This window comes from Xiphophorus hellerii, chromosome 4 (genome assembly GCF_003331165.1).
Source record: "Xiphophorus hellerii strain 12219 chromosome 4, Xiphophorus_hellerii-4.1, whole genome shotgun sequence".
Taxonomy (NCBI): Eukaryota; Metazoa; Chordata; class Actinopteri; order Cyprinodontiformes; family Poeciliidae; genus Xiphophorus; species Xiphophorus hellerii.
Genome location: NC_045675.1, coordinates 25062286 through 25080152, shown reverse-complemented (window position 1 = coordinate 25080152; position 17867 = coordinate 25062286). Strand labels below are relative to the sequence as shown.

Sequence of the window (17867 nt, the reverse complement as noted above, 5' to 3'; positions counted from 1 at the left end):
CGTTTACAAGGGCGCTAAAAGGCGAAGGTTGTCGCGGAGGACCAAGGGACCAAGAGGAAAGAGAGAGAAACGGGGCGCAGAAACGATGCTGTGAAAAATCACAAGCTGTAGAAAAGTTCGTTATATTAATTCTTGGAAAGAAGCATTGAGAAATATCTTCCAATAGGATCACAGCAAAGTGCTTTTGGTGAGTCTTAAAAAACTCACAAAAGAAGTCATTTTAGGAATTTGTTGATCGAGACACTTTTATTCCAATCAAACTACTGAGACTACCGGATTCCTGGAAAGATTGTTGACTGACTGAGTTGAGTGGAGTTTGAAGTAACAGATGTTGTGGGTCTGAGTTTAAACAGCAAAGTTTCAGACTAATTCACATGTAAGTGCACATGTGTATCTAATATTCCTGTTGATCTTTTCAAATGAATGAACAACTTATTGTGAAATGCATCAACTTTAGCGATTATACCACTACAGGGAACTCTATACTAGTTACTAATAATAATTATTATTATCTGTTTTCTAATTGTGTTGCAGTTATTAAGGAAAATCTAAATCACCAGGTCAGACATCATAGTAATGTCTTTTTATCCCCATTTATTTTTGTTATAGCATAAAACCAAAATCTCACTCGTACATGATAGGTCACAAGCAGATACCTAGGGACCTACAGAATTGTTTAATGTTTATATTATGATGCACAAATTAAGAGCCATATAAGAAAATAATCTATTCCAATGGGCTTAAAGACACAGACAATTAGTTCACTTCTCTGAAAAGTCAAGTTCATCAGCTGCTGAATCACACGTAAATGTTCTCCTGCTCAACAAAAATAAAAGTTTAACTTTGGCTTCAAGTGGTCATTTTGTTTGGTTTTATAGAGTCAGAGTTAACTTTTGATGCTGTCTGAGAGAAAACGAAATGCTTTTTAAGGCGCGCTGCATCACCAGCTGCAGGTCAGACATACAGCTGACTGAGTGAGGAAAGCCGCATGCTTTGAGAGCAGTATGTAGGAGCATTATCTGGCTCATTTAAAGCAAGAAATGTTGCATTTTGGGATGTAAAGTTTAACTTTTTACTTTGTATTTCCTTTTTCTACACTTAATAGCCTTAAGGTAAAATACATCCGTGTCTGTTAGGTATCAACAACGTGGTGTAAGTTGGAGCTTTGCTCAGACTGTTGGTGTGTGAGGGTCATCTTGAGGAGTGGAAAGAGGAAGTGTGGTTTCTAAACAGAGAATAAGTTTTGTGTTTGAGTGCAAACAGCTAGAGCACTGAGAAAAATGGCTGATATGACAGTGCTATTTTTCCTAATGCCATCTAATGTAGATGTGGCAAAAACACTGTGCATTTTTCGTGAGCACAAAGTCAGTAGAGTGCAAGGACATCTCTGTCCGCTCAGCTGGACTAAAAGTGTGGATCAACATAGTTGAAATTCGATTGCATTGTTTTATTCAGCTTACTCTATTTTCTATGCTAGAAGTCCTACTTTTTTATAGTTTTGCTACTCATAGAACTTATAGTCAAGTGCAACTTATATTTGCTTCTTTCCCTCTTTGTGGCATATTTATTGAATGTTGAGTTAGATGTTACTGTCATGAGTCAAGTAAACAGTATTGAAGCTACACATGTGAACTTAAAGAACGTGCTGCCGGGAGAGGATTGTTTGCAGTTCTGGTTTCCAAGAGAGCAACAACAAAATATCCAACAGCCTTCCAGTCTCAGGGTGAACTCCCTGGGCAGACAGCAGCTGTGTGAGCCAGGAGAGACCAAGCTGAGAGACCGGACTGAAACTGGAGCAGAAGCCGAAGCGGGTACCCAGAAAGTAAATAATGAATGTCCGAAAATAGAGGTACTCCCTGTCTGGTTATATGATGAGGCTGTTTTTCTGGTACCTGACCTCCAGGTTTTCCTTTGCTGGGGCACATTTCCATTTCGTGAATTCGTCTAAACCTTCCCTCAGGCTCCAGTCAGGTATTTAGACATCCAAATAGTGTGTAAACCCTTAGTTCACCTTTATAGAGACCGACTCTTTCACAATCTTGCTTTAAATAGTTGCTTCCCGCTTGTTCCTGTGTTGTTAGTCATTATATTAGTGTGATTACCACATGTTTAAAACTGATTCCATGGGCTCTCCAGGATGCATGGAGAGGCCATGCATCCTTCAGTTTTAGCAGCAAGATATTTATCAAGCAATATCCTCTTCGCTACAATGTTTTGGAATATCTCCATAGCAACGTCTTTGAATCCAGCTAGACATATTAGTGTGGTGGAAACTGGGACCCTTCTGTCCAGATGACTACTGCAAACCCTACATCCTTTTGCAGCGGTGTATAACTAAGATAAAACCTAAAACTGCAATGGAAACAGTGATGACTATTGCTAACCGTAAGATTGTACAGCGGCTGGTTACCATGGAGACTAAATGCAGGCTTGTGGAGGGACGTTGTTGACCAAGAAGTAATAGATTTTTCCAGTTGCTCTCAAGTGAGGATATTCTACATCTTAAAGACAATACTACTTCTTCCATATCATGAGAAGAAGACAAACTATTTTGTTTCAATATATACATTACATAAAAACTGGCAAACACATTTTAACTGCACGGGGCTAACTAAGCCTGATCTTTGTCGGGCTACATTTGAAAATGGCAAGTGGGAAAAATGCAAAGAGTATCTGAATGAACTAAATGAGGGATAAAACTGCCAATAAATGTTTCAAGTTTTGTGACAAGAAAGTAATAGTTGGTGGCAACATTTTTCTAGAAAGTTCTCACATAAGAATATTGACCTGAACTGGGTGTGACTTGGCTGAGGTAAATGATCTTTCAGACATTTGTGCTGTGTAGTAAATATACCTCCTTTCAATAGCTGCCTTAATTTAGGACATTGATAAAGTAAGTGAACAGGATGCAAAGGTTTGTCTCGTCAAAGAGCATCTAATGGGACGTAATCCCAGAAACAACAATAGCATAAAGAATAGCTATGCCACTGATAAGAGAGAACACGAGCTGAAAGCTAATGATAAACAAATAGCAGCAAGGTGAGTGTATACAGTCGTAAACCAACATTATTTGCTCAGTCCCTGCGCTATTGTGTGATTTTCTACATTACTTTCCATAGATAAAAAAACAAAAAATGAGAGAGTAAATGGTTGCACTTTTTGTGTGCGACACAGGAGTGAAGAGGAGCGGTGACTCGGTGCATTAACATACAGATAGAATAGGAAAAGAGTTTTAATGTACTCAGGAGGCTGGAGGAATGGAGATGTAGAATGAGAGGTGCGGAGGAAAGGGCCGATGAAGACGAGGAGAGAGAAAGACAATCAGCACAGTGGTGACACAGAGGCAGGCATCCATGACCTTGTATCTCAGTTCATCATGCAGGAAAAGAAATGAAAGGCCCACAGGAAGGAAAGAAATATATGAGTAAAGAGAAGACGAGCAGGATGGAGGGGAAGATGGAGTCAAAAATAGAGGAAATTCAACAAACAGCTCAGGGATCACAGATGAGCGTGTTACAACGAGAACGTGAAGAAAAAAAGAAACAGTGACAGGAACGACGACGTAAACAGCTGCATTAGAACAGCACTGACCCGACCCAAAGAATGTGAAAGCTGTAAGGACAAAATCTGTGACTATAAAAGGAATATATATATATATATATATATATATATATATATATATATATATACAGTATATATATATATATATATAAACTTACTGAAAAGACAAAGATAGCAGCTATCAGGTCCAGTAATCTGTGACTGTGCACATGGAAGAAGGAGAGAGTGGGGACACCCTGTGCTTGGGGACAAGTGGGGCATCAGAGACACTATCCAGGGCAAAACAAAGGGGACAAAAAAGCTCAAGGATGAACTATGAGGACAAGTCTGTGGGGTCAAAGTGACGCTTTGGGCAATGTTCTGCTGAGAAATCTTCAATCCCGAGTTCAGTGTGAAGGGAACAACCTTCCTAATATCCAATATCTAACCTAATATCTAATTGGTGCACTTTATAAATTTAAAAATGGTAAAGAGGTTAAAATTTATGAGACCAAGAAGAAGCAACACTTATTTTCCTATGGAAAGTTCTGCGTGAACGGAAATGGATATTTAAAGCAGCAAATAAATCTGAAATCCCTGTTCAACCAACATTTTACTTTACTCCTCCTTTCGGGTGCGAGACTGAGAACATGCAACCTGCTAGCGGCTCTGCATTTACACCTTGCAGCACTCTGTTCTGCAAACGCCAACCTTCAGCACTCATTTCTCTGTGGACCCGCAAGTCGCTGTCATTGCTCCCTCACGCAGAATCCTGACTGTGTTGCAACTCTTAAAAGCCCGTTAGAGTAAATGTCTGGTTTCGTGTGCTAATGCCAGGAATGAGAAAACTGTCAAGGTCACACCGGGCCAGAGATGCGTTGGCTTGGCTGTCAGACAAGACAGAAAGAGCTACAACTTGGCAAAGTCGATTTATTTATTTATTTTCAGATAATCTGGTGCTGTTCTGATTATTGCCCAAATCATTCCCAATTAAATGAACCCTAAAGCTAAAAGTAGCAACAAACTTTAAGAGAAACAAATTAGTTATTTAGTTATTCTGATCAAAAAAAAAAAAAAAACTCATCTTGCTTGCCAAAATTTGAGTTAATGGAATTCTTTATATTTGTTTTTTTCCCCTAATATTTCAAGGTCAACATTTACTGATGTGTTTGTTACTTTTACTTGTTCTTTCTAAAAAAACAATTTACCTAAATGAAATGAAACAAAAAACTATAAATTAAATACTGCAAAGAAACCCAACTATTGGATGTAAACCTGTAATGAATTTATTTTCATTACAGTTATTTTCATTACATTTTATCAGTCAACTTTTACTCAATAAAAGTTGACTGATAGGTTTTAAAAAGATGATAAAGCAACAAAGGACTTGTCTTTCTTTTTGTTTAGGTGCAATGCTTGCCAGATGCATTAACAGTGCTTTAATTTTTTATTTGAATTTCTTTATGTCAACTGATCAAATTTTACATGGTTGTGAAACCAAGTTTTTCAACGAAGAAATGATGTGAATCTCGTGAAACCAAGCGTGGTTCCCTTGAGACGGCCTTTAAAGTGGTGAAATTGAAAGAAATACTCTTGAAGGAGGTCTCAAACCTGCCTCAAGGTTTTCTGCGATATGAAATCCTTCTTTGGTAGCGAAAAGTTCATTCCTGTTGTTTCCACATGCTGCTACCAACATGGCGGGTCCTTGACCCAAGACACCTCAATCACTGCCAGAAACACAACTGCGTTTCCAGAAGACACAGATAAAACTACTTGAAACTCCACCAGAACACGTGAATGTTAACACCATCTGTACACATTTACAACAACAACAAAAGGAAAAATATGTTTTTATATCCTCAGAAGACTGTTTAATAGGAGCCTCGGTTTAACTTACCAAGAGATTATTAGGTGCGGGTCTCTCCTTTGGGTTCTTTCGCATGCTGAGAAAAGAGAGACACAAGCAGAGAGATTCCAGTCATCATTCGCTGTATTGCAAAGTGCAAAAGAGCTGCTTTTGTTCTATTAATATATGCATATTTTCATTAATAAATTGATATATGAAAGAAGCCTTTCTACGAAATCCTTCATGCCACAGACGCTGAAAAAAGATAGAGTGAATAGCCATACAACACAGGTAATTTATTCCACATAATTAGAGAATTTGTGTGTGCGCGTCCTCCATATTGTGTTTACTGTGATCCGTCAGAACGACCGACACGGGGGACTGTGTGCATTTAGTCGTGAAACTGCTTTATGTATCATAATGAAAGGGCCATGACCGTCTAAGAATAGTCAGACAGTAGAGTACAAACGCTGCACCAAAGCAGGACGGAGCACCTGTGCAGAGAGGTATCCTGTGTGAGCAAATACAGCCGCCACGGGGGACAAACAGCAGCTGCCATGGTCTGCTGGTGAGCACTGAGCACACACACTCATACACAGAGCATGCATGTGGTTTGGGAGTGCATGTAAATGTTTGCCTAACTGTAAAGGTTACAAGTGGCTAATGAATCAGAGGCAAACAGGGTAAACACTGGATTTTGTCCTCATGCATTAGAAAAGCAGTCACTGTCAAAGGGGCAGCTTTTAATCTATTGCTAGCAGCCCCAAATATTATGGTTCAAGCCAACTACGACACAATGAAACCACACACACACACACACACAGGAACATGCACTTTAATGCCATTAAATACTATAATACCCTTGATTCATTCAGGATCATTTGGCCCGTTCACGACAAATATGGTCTGCGGGATTTTGAACTGTTCAGTCTGACACACTGAAGTCAGAGCTGGTCGTGTTTTTGTTGGTCACAAAAACGAGACAAATGTAATATAAAATCACCCAAAAATTGTTAACAGTTGAAAGCGTTTTAAGTATAAATCATTTTAAAATATTGGCACCAATGACATCTCGTCTGACTCACCACTGAGTGATGAAGTGAACGAACTTTTCACTGAACTGTTCAACAGGAAGAACTGGAGGGTCCTGTAGGAGGAAACAAGCCCATTTGTTTAGAAAACAACAATTCAATTAAGGACAGAAAAAAATTTGATTTTTAAAATATTTTACTCTTATTTTTTGCTAGGTCAGAAATTGACAAACACCAAGCTCAATACGCCTTTAAAACAATTTGCTCACATGATGATGATGTCATGACTTTGTAAGCTGCTGCAGCACAACTGTGGGTGTATTTAAAGGCAACACCTCAAACACACCACTTCCATGTGCGTAACTTCTTATGGGGCCCGGGTTTTGGGCCTAAGGAGGGTCTAAGGAGTGAACTTAGTTTAGGTTAGGTTTAGAATTAGGCATCTACTGGTAATGGTTAGGTCTAGGAAAAATGTCTGAGGTAGGCATAAATGCAGTTACTAAAATAAATGGAAGTCAATACAAAGTCCTAATATGGGTAGAAATACAAACTTGTGTGTGTGTGTGTGTGTGTACTGTGAATAAACTTGATGTCCAACTTAATGTTATTTTAGTTTGCCATTAAGTTCCTGTCTCCAGGTGTTGCAGCTTACAGTTATTATCATCATCTAATATTAAGGAAACATTGCTTTGAATTAAACATGGTTTCATTGTGGGCAGAATTGTGTATTTGTATAAACAGCATACTTCATAAAAACCGACAAAAATATTTCTTTGACATCCGTTTTCATTTAAAGATGGTAATTGTGACAGTGTGGCCGTCTCTACCAATATGAAAGTCTCTGGGAGAAGACATTGTTAGACATGGTTACTCCTGTAATCGTAGGGTGCTGCACTTTGTTTCAATCTTTCAATCCAAAAAACGTGAACATCTATCCTGTGGTATTTCATGTGCCTCCATATGTTGTATAGATAATCATGGTGGGCCGGCATGGCCACAAATGTCAGGGCCATTTTCTGGTCCCAGTCCTGCGCTGGGTGAAGAGGAAATAAAGGAATCAGAATCTGAAGAGGCTTTGAGGTTTCAAGTACAAGCAACCCACCAAATGGCACAGAAAGATGAAACCAGATAAAGAAACCAACACGACAAAAGCAGCTGTGAACGTTTTCAGGTCATTCAAATCAAGGCCACATTTCTGAAGGAAAGGTATTCATGTAGGAATTTTTTTTTCTATATATATTGTTGCTTTTAAAACATGGCAGCGTTTTGTTCCCCAATTGATAAATGCAGAATGGGAACCAGCTTTGTAGGATATCTTCCTGTGTCAAATTACTGGAAAAAGATTGTGCAGAAATTAAACACATCGGATGCCCTCAAAATATAAAAATAAACTTGACTTTTCAAAAATGTGCTCTAGTAATAGCACATTTAAAAAGTATATATGAATCCATAAAAGCTTGGCAGACATAACATTGGGTTTCTGGTTTTATTATTTACCTCTAAAATGCTCTATAATGCATGTCTGAATTAAAACCAACCAAAAACTGGGAGAAAAGGTCCACAACCTGAATCCCGTGCCCATCTTTTGACATGTACTTTGTCAACGTTGACTCTCTGAACCATGTCATGCAAACCATCTGTGCAACCATCGCTTACCTCATTACTTCATTTTGTTCCATTTATTCTGCTTCTGTTCTTGTTTTGTGCTCTCAGCAGAACAGTAAAATAAACCAACTAGGGCTTTTTCTTGTTTTTGCAACTATGGTAGTCAATTCCAAAAGAGAAAAAGAAGTGAAGCAAAGTTTTGTCTTCTTAGTATTCCTTCATTTTTTAAGATCTAATCAACTTTGAACCACTGCAACATAACAGAAGGTAACGTGGGCTTTAATAGAACTGATAAAAATCTGATTTAAGAGGAACCATCTGAAAAAGTTAGTTGGTAGGTGGATTTTTTAGTAGATCCTAATTCCAGAGATCTGCACAAAAAACACTTATTATTTATATATGTATATATAGACACACACACACACCCCACCACACGCATGCACACCCCTGCACACAAAACCTTAATATTTGAATTCATAGCCAGGCATTTATTCAAATGCCAAAAATTAGACCTCTTTACAAGCACAACCCTGCTGTGCCAGTAAAAACACCTCTGGGCTGTGTTCGCCATTCCTTAATGCTCTGATCGGCAGCCTCCCGCAAAGCATGATGCATGAACCCATTTAAATTAACAAAGGAATGGCTCCCTCATAATCTCACTGCACTTCACAGTCGCGTCGCCGCTTGGATGAACAATATATCATAGTACATACACAAACCTGCACCCACAAAGAAATGCCCTTGAGCACCACACACTACAAGCCTGACTGTATGTTCTCTGCTTAGATGGTGAAACCCCGGACAGACATTGCAGTCTGCATGCACACTCAAAATTAAACCCGGCGTATGTTCAAAGAGTTGACCAAGCAAGTAAATGCATCCTTTGTGTAGATTAGACCTCTGTCCACACTCCTCACATATCTGCATGCACCTTAATGCACCTTTTTTTTTTTTTTTCACAGACACAAACACGTTATGCATTTATTCATGTTTCCAGCTGAGCGCAACACTGCTGCAGCTTTGATGTGGCAGCAGGCGATGGCACAAAAGACAAGCAGGCTGATGAAAGTGACTGGCCTGTTTAAATTATTCCTCTGCTTGTCAATTTGCTCCACCGTAAGACGGCGCGCGTGCGTGCTACGAGGGTACGAGTAAATATACATGTCATTGCCATGAAGCAATTATTAGGCAAAATTAGATCAGTAATTACAGGCGTGAGAATAAAGTGGGAGTTCTTTATTAGTTAGCTATTCAACAAACAGAGAAGAGCCGGCACATTAATGAGAGAGGACAGCGGACAGATGGAGGGAACGACTGCAGAGCACTTCCAATTTAAGACCTTGGCTCAACGGCGCGAGCGTTTTTCTCAGGGACACACTAAAACAATCTAAGTGAAGAGTAACTAAATTAACGTCAATTAAACATACATGTGGTCTTAAACGAGCCCCAATCTCTGTGTCATAAAGGTTAATAAAGCAGCAATTATTTGCTATGTAATAACAGTATATTTGCTTTCCTCTGGTCTGTCTACCATCTTTATCCGTGTTTTTCAAGGCGTTTAATACAAGAAAATGTTGGACAAAGTGCAGCAAAATTACAATAAAGTCTGTTGGAAGAACCCCCCCCCTCACCACCCACACACACACACCCCAACACACACGACTCCTATTCAGAGTAGCGGCCTTAATGTTACACGCAGATAATGTTAGGGTGCATTCACGAAAGCCCTGTTTTTTCTATTTTATTAAACACTAGTTCTATTGTCTAGAAAGTCTGATTTATTTCGGGAGGCGTAAATGTGCAAACTCTGATTCAGATCAACAAAATCACACTCTGGTCCACCTGAAACCTGGGTCTCGGTTTGGTTGAATGAACTCTGGTTTGAACACCAAGCGGACCGGACAGCGCTCCAAAAGCAGTCTTCTTCAGATTTTTTTTTGTTATTTTCTTCACTGGTTCTTGACGCAGCGAAACTACAGGCAAGGAGGGGAACTGTTTTTTTTTTTTTTTAAAGAGTTTGGTTCGTTTAACACAGTGCAGTGTGAAAAAAAATCGGACCAGCTAAAAATGTAACAATGGTTGTAATTTTGGTCCCCAATCGAACAGTCTACTGGACAATCAGGAGTGAAAACACCCTAAGTTTCCGTCTACATAATATTTTAGATGTAATTGAAACAAAACATTTTCCGCACTATTATTCTTAAAGAAACTTTTAGATAAAACATTGACATCTCTGACTCATTCTATTGAGAGAAATAATAAAAATATGATGATTCTAATATCATTGAGTGTTTATTTAAAAATATAGAGGCATTTCTTGTAATAGAAATAATATGAAGAGTTTTTATAAGAGTTTCTATCTTTCACTAATTCAGTCAAAGGTAGCGTTGCACCCAGTTCATTTCATACCAGCCAATAAAAGCTTCAGCTTTCCTCTGAGGTCTGAATCACTGGTTCCGATTTTTCTTTGCCTGTAATTCAGCCATTAAAAGTAACAAACAATAAGCACAAAAGAAAAACGTGCTGCGGACTGCTTGACGGAGGTAGTATTATAAATTCAGTAGAAAATTAAGACATTACAAAAATAAAAACCTATTTAAATTTCAAAGCTTATGTCCCTGATCTTTGTTGAACTTTTACTAAGCACAAAAGCAAGTTTTAGTTTTACGATTGACACATTTTAAGGTAAAATGCATAATCAAAACAGGATTTCTTTTAAACCCCAGCAAATCTTTTATATCTAAGCCTGCAAAGAATTTTAAAACATGAAATTAAACATTTCTGAAAAGCTTGAACTTTAGCTTTTATTATAATTAATGAGTACCTCATTCAGCAAAAAGCATATCTTTACACTGATACTGTAAATTTTAGCTCTTGGGATTCCTTCACCAGAAAATTTCCTTTTCATTTTCCCAACAATAAATGAGTTAAAACAGATTTTTTTTTCCTGCTTATCTGCTTGCTTTGAGAGCAAAACCTAAATTTCTGCTGCCCTGTGTCAAATGTCCAAATTTGTTAGATTTTTACTTAATATTCAAGACACAAATAAACGCAGTAGGCTCTCCCAGTATCCGCACACCAGTTGTGCCTCAACGATTACCCATGTACTTCAGCTAAATAGTTAATTAGTCAGGATACACATTCTCTCAGAGTGACTTCCATCTTTCCAGACAGAGCTTATCCTATTGTCTCCTCCTTGAAGGCACCAAATTAGCAGGGACAGTAAGGCTCTGCTGCTCCGGCAGGGACAACACAGCGCTTTCTCTCCCTTCAAGGGGAGACAGCAAAGGGCACGGGAAAAATAGTTTGAGTGATCGCTACGTCTAGCTGACTAATGAACAGTTCAGCCCAGGTCAATCCATTACAACCAAAAGCATTTAATTATTAATTACGGGCAATCCATAGGCAGTTAAGGACAAGTGACACTGTATGTTTAATGTGCAATATGGCTGGTGATGGGGGCAGAGGGTGGCTGTTGTTGTTGAGGCATTTTGGCTATTAGTGAATGTCAGCAAAAAGCAAAAAAAATGAAGAAAATGTGATTGCTGGTTCTGATGAGGGGCAGTGTGCGCTCACATACAGTATTCATGAGGACGACGGCATGGCAATAAATCAAAAAACAAACATGCTTAGGTGGGTTTACCCTGCATGTTAGTCTGGTTTATACTGAATCTAATAAACTGTTTTTCACAAAAGGAGTGACATTTTAGATTTAATTGGTAACAGAAGCCTATTCTGAAGAGGATGAGTAGCTGGTACAACAATTGTTAGGATTTCTACACGTTTCCATATCCAAATTCAACTGAAGAGTTCATAATCAAACACAAAAGTTCACAATTCATTTACTGAATCAACATGGGAAAAAAAAGGAAAGAAGGAAAATTCGATGGATGGATAAACTAACGAATATAGTTGGACAAACAGGACTGAAAACATTTCCCAGCTCTGGATACATTTCAACGCCTGATCTTGTGTCACACACCCCTGTCGTGTGGCGTCTTTTTAAAAGGAAGACTAGAACTGGCTACGCAAAACATAACTTCTTCTTTCAAAATGGCAACATTTTTTATTTACGATTTTGCTTAGTCTTACATTCCCATGTACTCCTGATTTCAAACGTGTTTTCTCAGAAACAAGGATGCAACCTCAACCTTTCAGATAGCCATTACCTTTTTACATAACAGGTAGGGAGAAAAAAATCCCGCTTCGACATAATTCTGGCTCTCGTAATCCACAGAATTCAGAACTGTGTTTTTGTGCGGCTGTCACTCGTGATGAGTCCAGCCTCTACTACAGTAATGTGCATACGTCTGTTGCCGGAGGCTGTTGCATAGGGTGAAGGGTTGAGTGAATGGGGAGCAAAGCCGCCTGAGTGGTTTGCTTCATTAGGAAACAAAATATAAGCTTTCCGGGCCATTAGGACCGACTTTAGATGCAGAAGCACATAAGACGGCGACTCACCTCATCAACGATGCATTGCAGTAACTGGAGAGGCTGACGAGGAGAAGCAGAAGGAGTTGGGGGGGAGAAACGTTAGCCTACATGGAATTTCTTGGTAATAGGGGAAATCAGTTGTGTGATAAAAAAAAAAGTACTAAGATTAATCACATGCAGCAAGCTCAGGCAAAGCAGGGTTTTTATTATTCCATTATAGCACCTAATGTAATACCAGCAGTTTAGGCATAATCTAATAATTTGCTGCAAAAATCCAATCTGAGTGAGCTTTTTTTTTTTTTTTAAATGAGAGAGTCAACCAAGAGTGACAGACTATATGCAGAGGAGGAGACCTCTGGCTTCTTGCATCCTATTCCATAGCAATAAAACTTACCATTAGAGATCCTTGGTTTTTCTGAATCTGTAGGGCAAGACAGAAGAAGGAAAAAAAAAGAAAAAAAAAAAAGAGATGAGGCAATATGTAATTAGTGTGTCATAATCAAGACGATGCACTTGGAAACATTATGATCACTAGGAGAAAATTATTGCTTTCCTGTTGGCAATTTGTGAGTACGTACTAACACCATTTACATAATGAAAACACACAAATGTTAATGGTCTGGCTCTCATTTGTGGGGAATGGGGGTAAAAGATCCACTAATGCTAATTTTCTGAGCATTTCTTTATTCCTGCCCTCCAGGTTATCTAGATGTGCTGGGATGTAGAATAACTGTAAAACAGCGTTGGAGGAGATTTACAATGGGCCACGCTGAATGTCTGCTTTACAGGTATAATGGTGCGTTTTAAGTGACTACTAAAGGGTAGGAGGTATTGCTTGCAAGGGGAAGAAATGTGAGGAGATACGGGAGAAGATCCTTAAAAGTGAGGAAAAGAACATTCTGTAAAAGATTTAGGCTAGTTCTGGAAAGACGTTGGTAAAAAACCCCCCCAAAAAACACGCACTCACAGCTATGATGGAAAAAAAAGCATAATGTTCTTAAAAATGTATGAAGTAGAAAAGGGGCTTTTGATTTGAAAAATGTAGACATGCCATTTTAACTTAAAATGCATGAAACGGCAGTGGCGCTAAGCAAAGCATTAAGTCTTCCCATTCAAAACCCCTCCAGGGATGAATTCACTACAACAACTTGTTTTCATTTCTAAAAACCTTAAATTTATACATTCATCACTCAGAATAAATGATACAAGGCTTAAAACCTGGGCTCAGCTGAACAGATTGCTCATTTCTCCACGTTTTTTGACAGTGCATTAGAGCACTTATTGATTCACTCAATTAAATACAGGTTTTCGCACTCTGTAAATACCCAGAGACTCCTAAACTGCCTCTATATCCAGTTTTGCCTGATTCAGACACATTAAAAGCAACTATGGAAAACTAATTTGTTCTGAAATAATTACTAAAACAGAATTGCGAGCTGCTCCAGGGCTTGAAATTGGATAGAGGGAGGCTAACTTATTTAAAACATAATTGAGGACCTATTGTACTTCTACATAGCAGCATGGCTACATTTCAAAAAGAAGAATTTAATATGTTTGTGTGTTTATATAAGTCATTAGGTGAATGTTCATCCTGAGGGTAAACAATGCCTGATATGACAATCAAACTGGAAAAAAAAAGAGATCTTCTGACTTTCTTCTCTATAATGTCACATCCAAGAAGACAGCGCTGTGTATGAGGATGTATTTACTTCTGTGTATGTGTGTGTTTGTGACACAACATGATGAATGCCTCTGCGGAAAACATCAGCTTTCCGTCTCTGCTGAGCTTATGAAGTTTCGCTTTTCGCTTTCTTGGAAATATCGCAGAGAGCTCAGCGTGAAACCAGAAGTCACAAAATCAATATTCAAATGCATAACTTTTTTTTTTCCGCCTGCTCAATATAACTTCATAAAATATATCAGATTGCGAGTTCCTTTCTCTAAATACTTTATATATATATATATATATATATATATATACATTTTAATCATATTTAAAAGTGTGCATGTTTTGACATTGTAATTAGATCATAACAAGAGAGACAATAACAAGGTAGCTGTTGCATAAACATTAGACAACAACCCTGAACTACTACTTTCATTACCATGAAACCAATACTTGCATATCTTTAGGACAGCAGCAAACATATACACCTCAAACTTTTCCACATTCATTTTACAACCACATACTTTCATGTATTTAAGGAGGTTAAAATGATAGACAAAAAAGTAGTGCATAATTGAAAGAGAAAGGAAACAGCAGCAATCCGCAGTTTATGTGGGAGAAACTGTTGACAAGATGATAATTAGTAATGCCCTCCTCCAATCTATCCTCGCTGAAGTAACAGATAAGAAGAAGTACCGTTGGAACAAACCAAGAAGAAGGTAGTCTGGTCGGATGACACCAAAATTGGACTGTATGACTTGCTGGTGTAGAAAAAACACTGCATTTCACCCTGAACAGACCATTTGCACCATGTCACCATCATTTAATCCGATTAGTCCTGCAACACACCTGAGATGGTGATTCCGCTTCAATCAAACTTACACTCAGAGGTAAGTAATAGAATATTTAGGAGATTTATTCATGAGGTCGAATGGTCCACACAAAGTCAGATCTAAATCTAACTTAGAATGTCTGGTTATAGTCCAAAACTAATTTTTACAGATGCTACGTGTCCAATCTTTAATTTGGAAATATATCTTTTCCTTACACTTTTACAGTTACGTAATACTGTTGTTCCATCTCTTACAATGCAATTAAAACATGCAGATGTTTGTGGTTCCGCCATGACGGAACATAAAAAATATTTTAATAATTAATAATGAATATTATGGAAAAGTCTGGTTTTCTTTACATAACTGTCAGCGCTTTCGCTTGTTTAAGTTAATCCCCAATATTAACTCTTTGAAAAAGGGTAATATTATTGTCAGTATCTGTAATCACGTAGGGTGCTGACAAACACACAGAACTTCGTTTACAACTACCCAGAGAGTAAAAAGAAGAAATAGAAACTATAATCTTTCTATTTATGTTGAGGGGGAAAAAAGTAACTGAGGGAAAGTGTCTGTAGTCTTTGATAGATGCAGTGATGTGTAATGAAGTATCTTAAAAAAGGAAAAAAAAAAAAACTCAGAATGGCACGATATTTCATCCGGGAATCTATTCAAATATGAGAAATATGACAAAAATGAAGCGAAACAAAACAATAGAGCAAACCAAAACGACAACAAATCAATCAGAAGCAATAGTGCTGGCGGCTGTATACACATCACATCATCAGGTCTGGTGTCTTCAAAGACTTTCAGAGCGAGCCGCGCAAAACTCCATTAACTCCTGACAAAGAACGCAAATGAATCCCAACATGTGGTGAAGTGGAATTAAAGAGACCATCTCTAATCATAGCAAACATGAGGTGATGACTCCACTCTGCATGTACACACGCACACACACAAAAGGATGAATGAGCGCCAGCTGAACAAAAAGCTGCAAATAAAAGCAAATAGAAAACAAGCAGACATCCTCAGAATTTTACAGTATGAATGACACATCCCAAACACAATATTGGCTTTCTTTGGAAGTGCAATTTACGAATGCCTCCAAGCCAAAAGTAACTCTTCCAGCATCCTTGGCAACTTTAAGGCTGAAATTCGTGTCACAGATTCACTCGCGATCTTAACCAACTTCGTTGTTCTGTGCTGAAATGTTTTCTTTGAAGTTTAGCGGGGACGAGGGTTGCACAAACAGCTGTGCCAACATCTGAAAAAAAAAAAAGACAGCTTAGGCCCGAGGACTTTGGCTGGCTGTGCTTGACGAGCTGGATCCGAGCGTTCTTGCCACATAGCTCTGCCACAGCCTGCAGGTGAACTGTCTAGAGTGCCATATGGAGTTAGGGGAAAATTAAGACCGAAATAAGGAAACTGTTGGACACGCGAGAGCACAAACAACTGACAGATATTCCAAATATTCTGTGCAATCCCTCAAAATAATTAGGTGAGGAAGGAACTACATAAGAATGACAAAATTACTGTAAATTAGGGAACATCTAACCAAAACTAGACCAGCTCTAGACTAAATTCGCAAACACAAACTCTCCATATATTGACTTGCAGATGTGTATTGTTGCATAGAAATATGAATTTTCTGGGAGTGCCGTAGTGGCGTAGTGGTTAGCGCGACCCGTATTTGGAGGCCTTGAGTCCTCGACGCGGCTGTCGCGGGTTCGACTCCCGGACCCGACGACATTTGCCGCATGTCTTCCCCCCTCTCCTTCCCCGTTTCCTGTCAGCCTACTGTGATTTAAGGGACACTAGGGCCCACAAAAGACCCCTGGAGGGGTAAAAAAAAAAAAAAAAAAGAAATATGAATTTTCTCCCCTTTCACAATGACTCATTTTGAGAATGAACATTAGAAACAGCAATATCTACTGGAATCAGCCTCACTGGTTATGTAAACACACCAACTACTGTAGGTTATAGATTAATACTTAATTACTGCATTTTTTTGGACTTCAAGTCCCACTCATGTATAAGTTGCATTTATTTAGAAATGGTCAGACTTGGAGGGGGACTTGATCTGGTGACATGTTGAGTCCAGCTGCTTTTCATCAAACTCACAGAAACGGTCAACTTTGGCCTGGAAGTCTGCGCGCAGTTTTTGATGCACTGATGTCCATGCTCTAAATCAGCGTGGTCAGTAATGGCTGATTTCTGCCGGTAAAGTGCGCAGCACAGCGGAGACACATGAGGTGTAAATCCTAGGTGATGGAGAGGCAGTTGCATTGCATAAAGAAGTTAACACCAACAAGAGAGAAGGGCTGTGTGAAAAGTCATTTATTTTATTTTTTCAGTCAGCTACCAGGTTCTGGAGAAGCAACTGTGCCGTTCACAAGCCTTTTATGACTCAAATAAAACCATTTCTCAAGTGTTATGGTTTAGGCCTGCACAACTGCTGCAGGCTGTGGGGATCTACAGTTCACTGATGGAACCTTGAGTGCCAACATATACTGTGACATACTTTAGCAGAGCATTATTTTCAGTATTCCAGTCCACTGCAGTATTCCAATGTGATGATGACCTCAAACACACTTCCAAGATAACCACTGCCTTGTCAAAGGTGCTGGACTGGCCAAGCATGTCTCCAGATCTGAACTCTTTTGAGGATCTGTGGGGCATCCTCAAGCAGAAGATGATGTCATGGAGGAGTGAAAGAGGATTCTAGTGGCAACCTGTGAAGATCTACTTCAAGATTAACAGTTACGGCAGTGCTTGAAAATACTGGTGGCCACACAAAATGATGACACTCAAAGCATGATTTGGACTTTCTGATTTAGGGGTGTACTCATTTTTGCTGCCAGCAGTTTAGACACAAATAGGTATGTGTGGGTCTTGTCCCTTGAAAAGATGTAATA

At 38.8% G+C, this 17867-nt stretch overlaps 1 protein-coding gene across 1 annotated transcript in view; it reads right to left on the bottom strand.

The window, feature by feature from the left end:
- map2k5 (mitogen-activated protein kinase kinase 5) overlaps positions 1–17867 on the bottom strand; it is a 55942-nt gene that overhangs the window by 9770 nt on the left and 28305 nt on the right. Inside the window, exons 18-21 of the mRNA XM_032561044.1 lie at positions 12851–12877; positions 12484–12516; positions 6472–6533; positions 5438–5483 (exon numbers count right to left, since the gene is read on the bottom strand). Of these exons, the coding sequence (XP_032416935.1) occupies positions 5438–5483; positions 6472–6533; positions 12484–12516; positions 12851–12877 (168 nt within the window). The remainder of the gene's footprint in view (positions 1–5437; positions 5484–6471; positions 6534–12483; positions 12517–12850; positions 12878–17867) is intronic.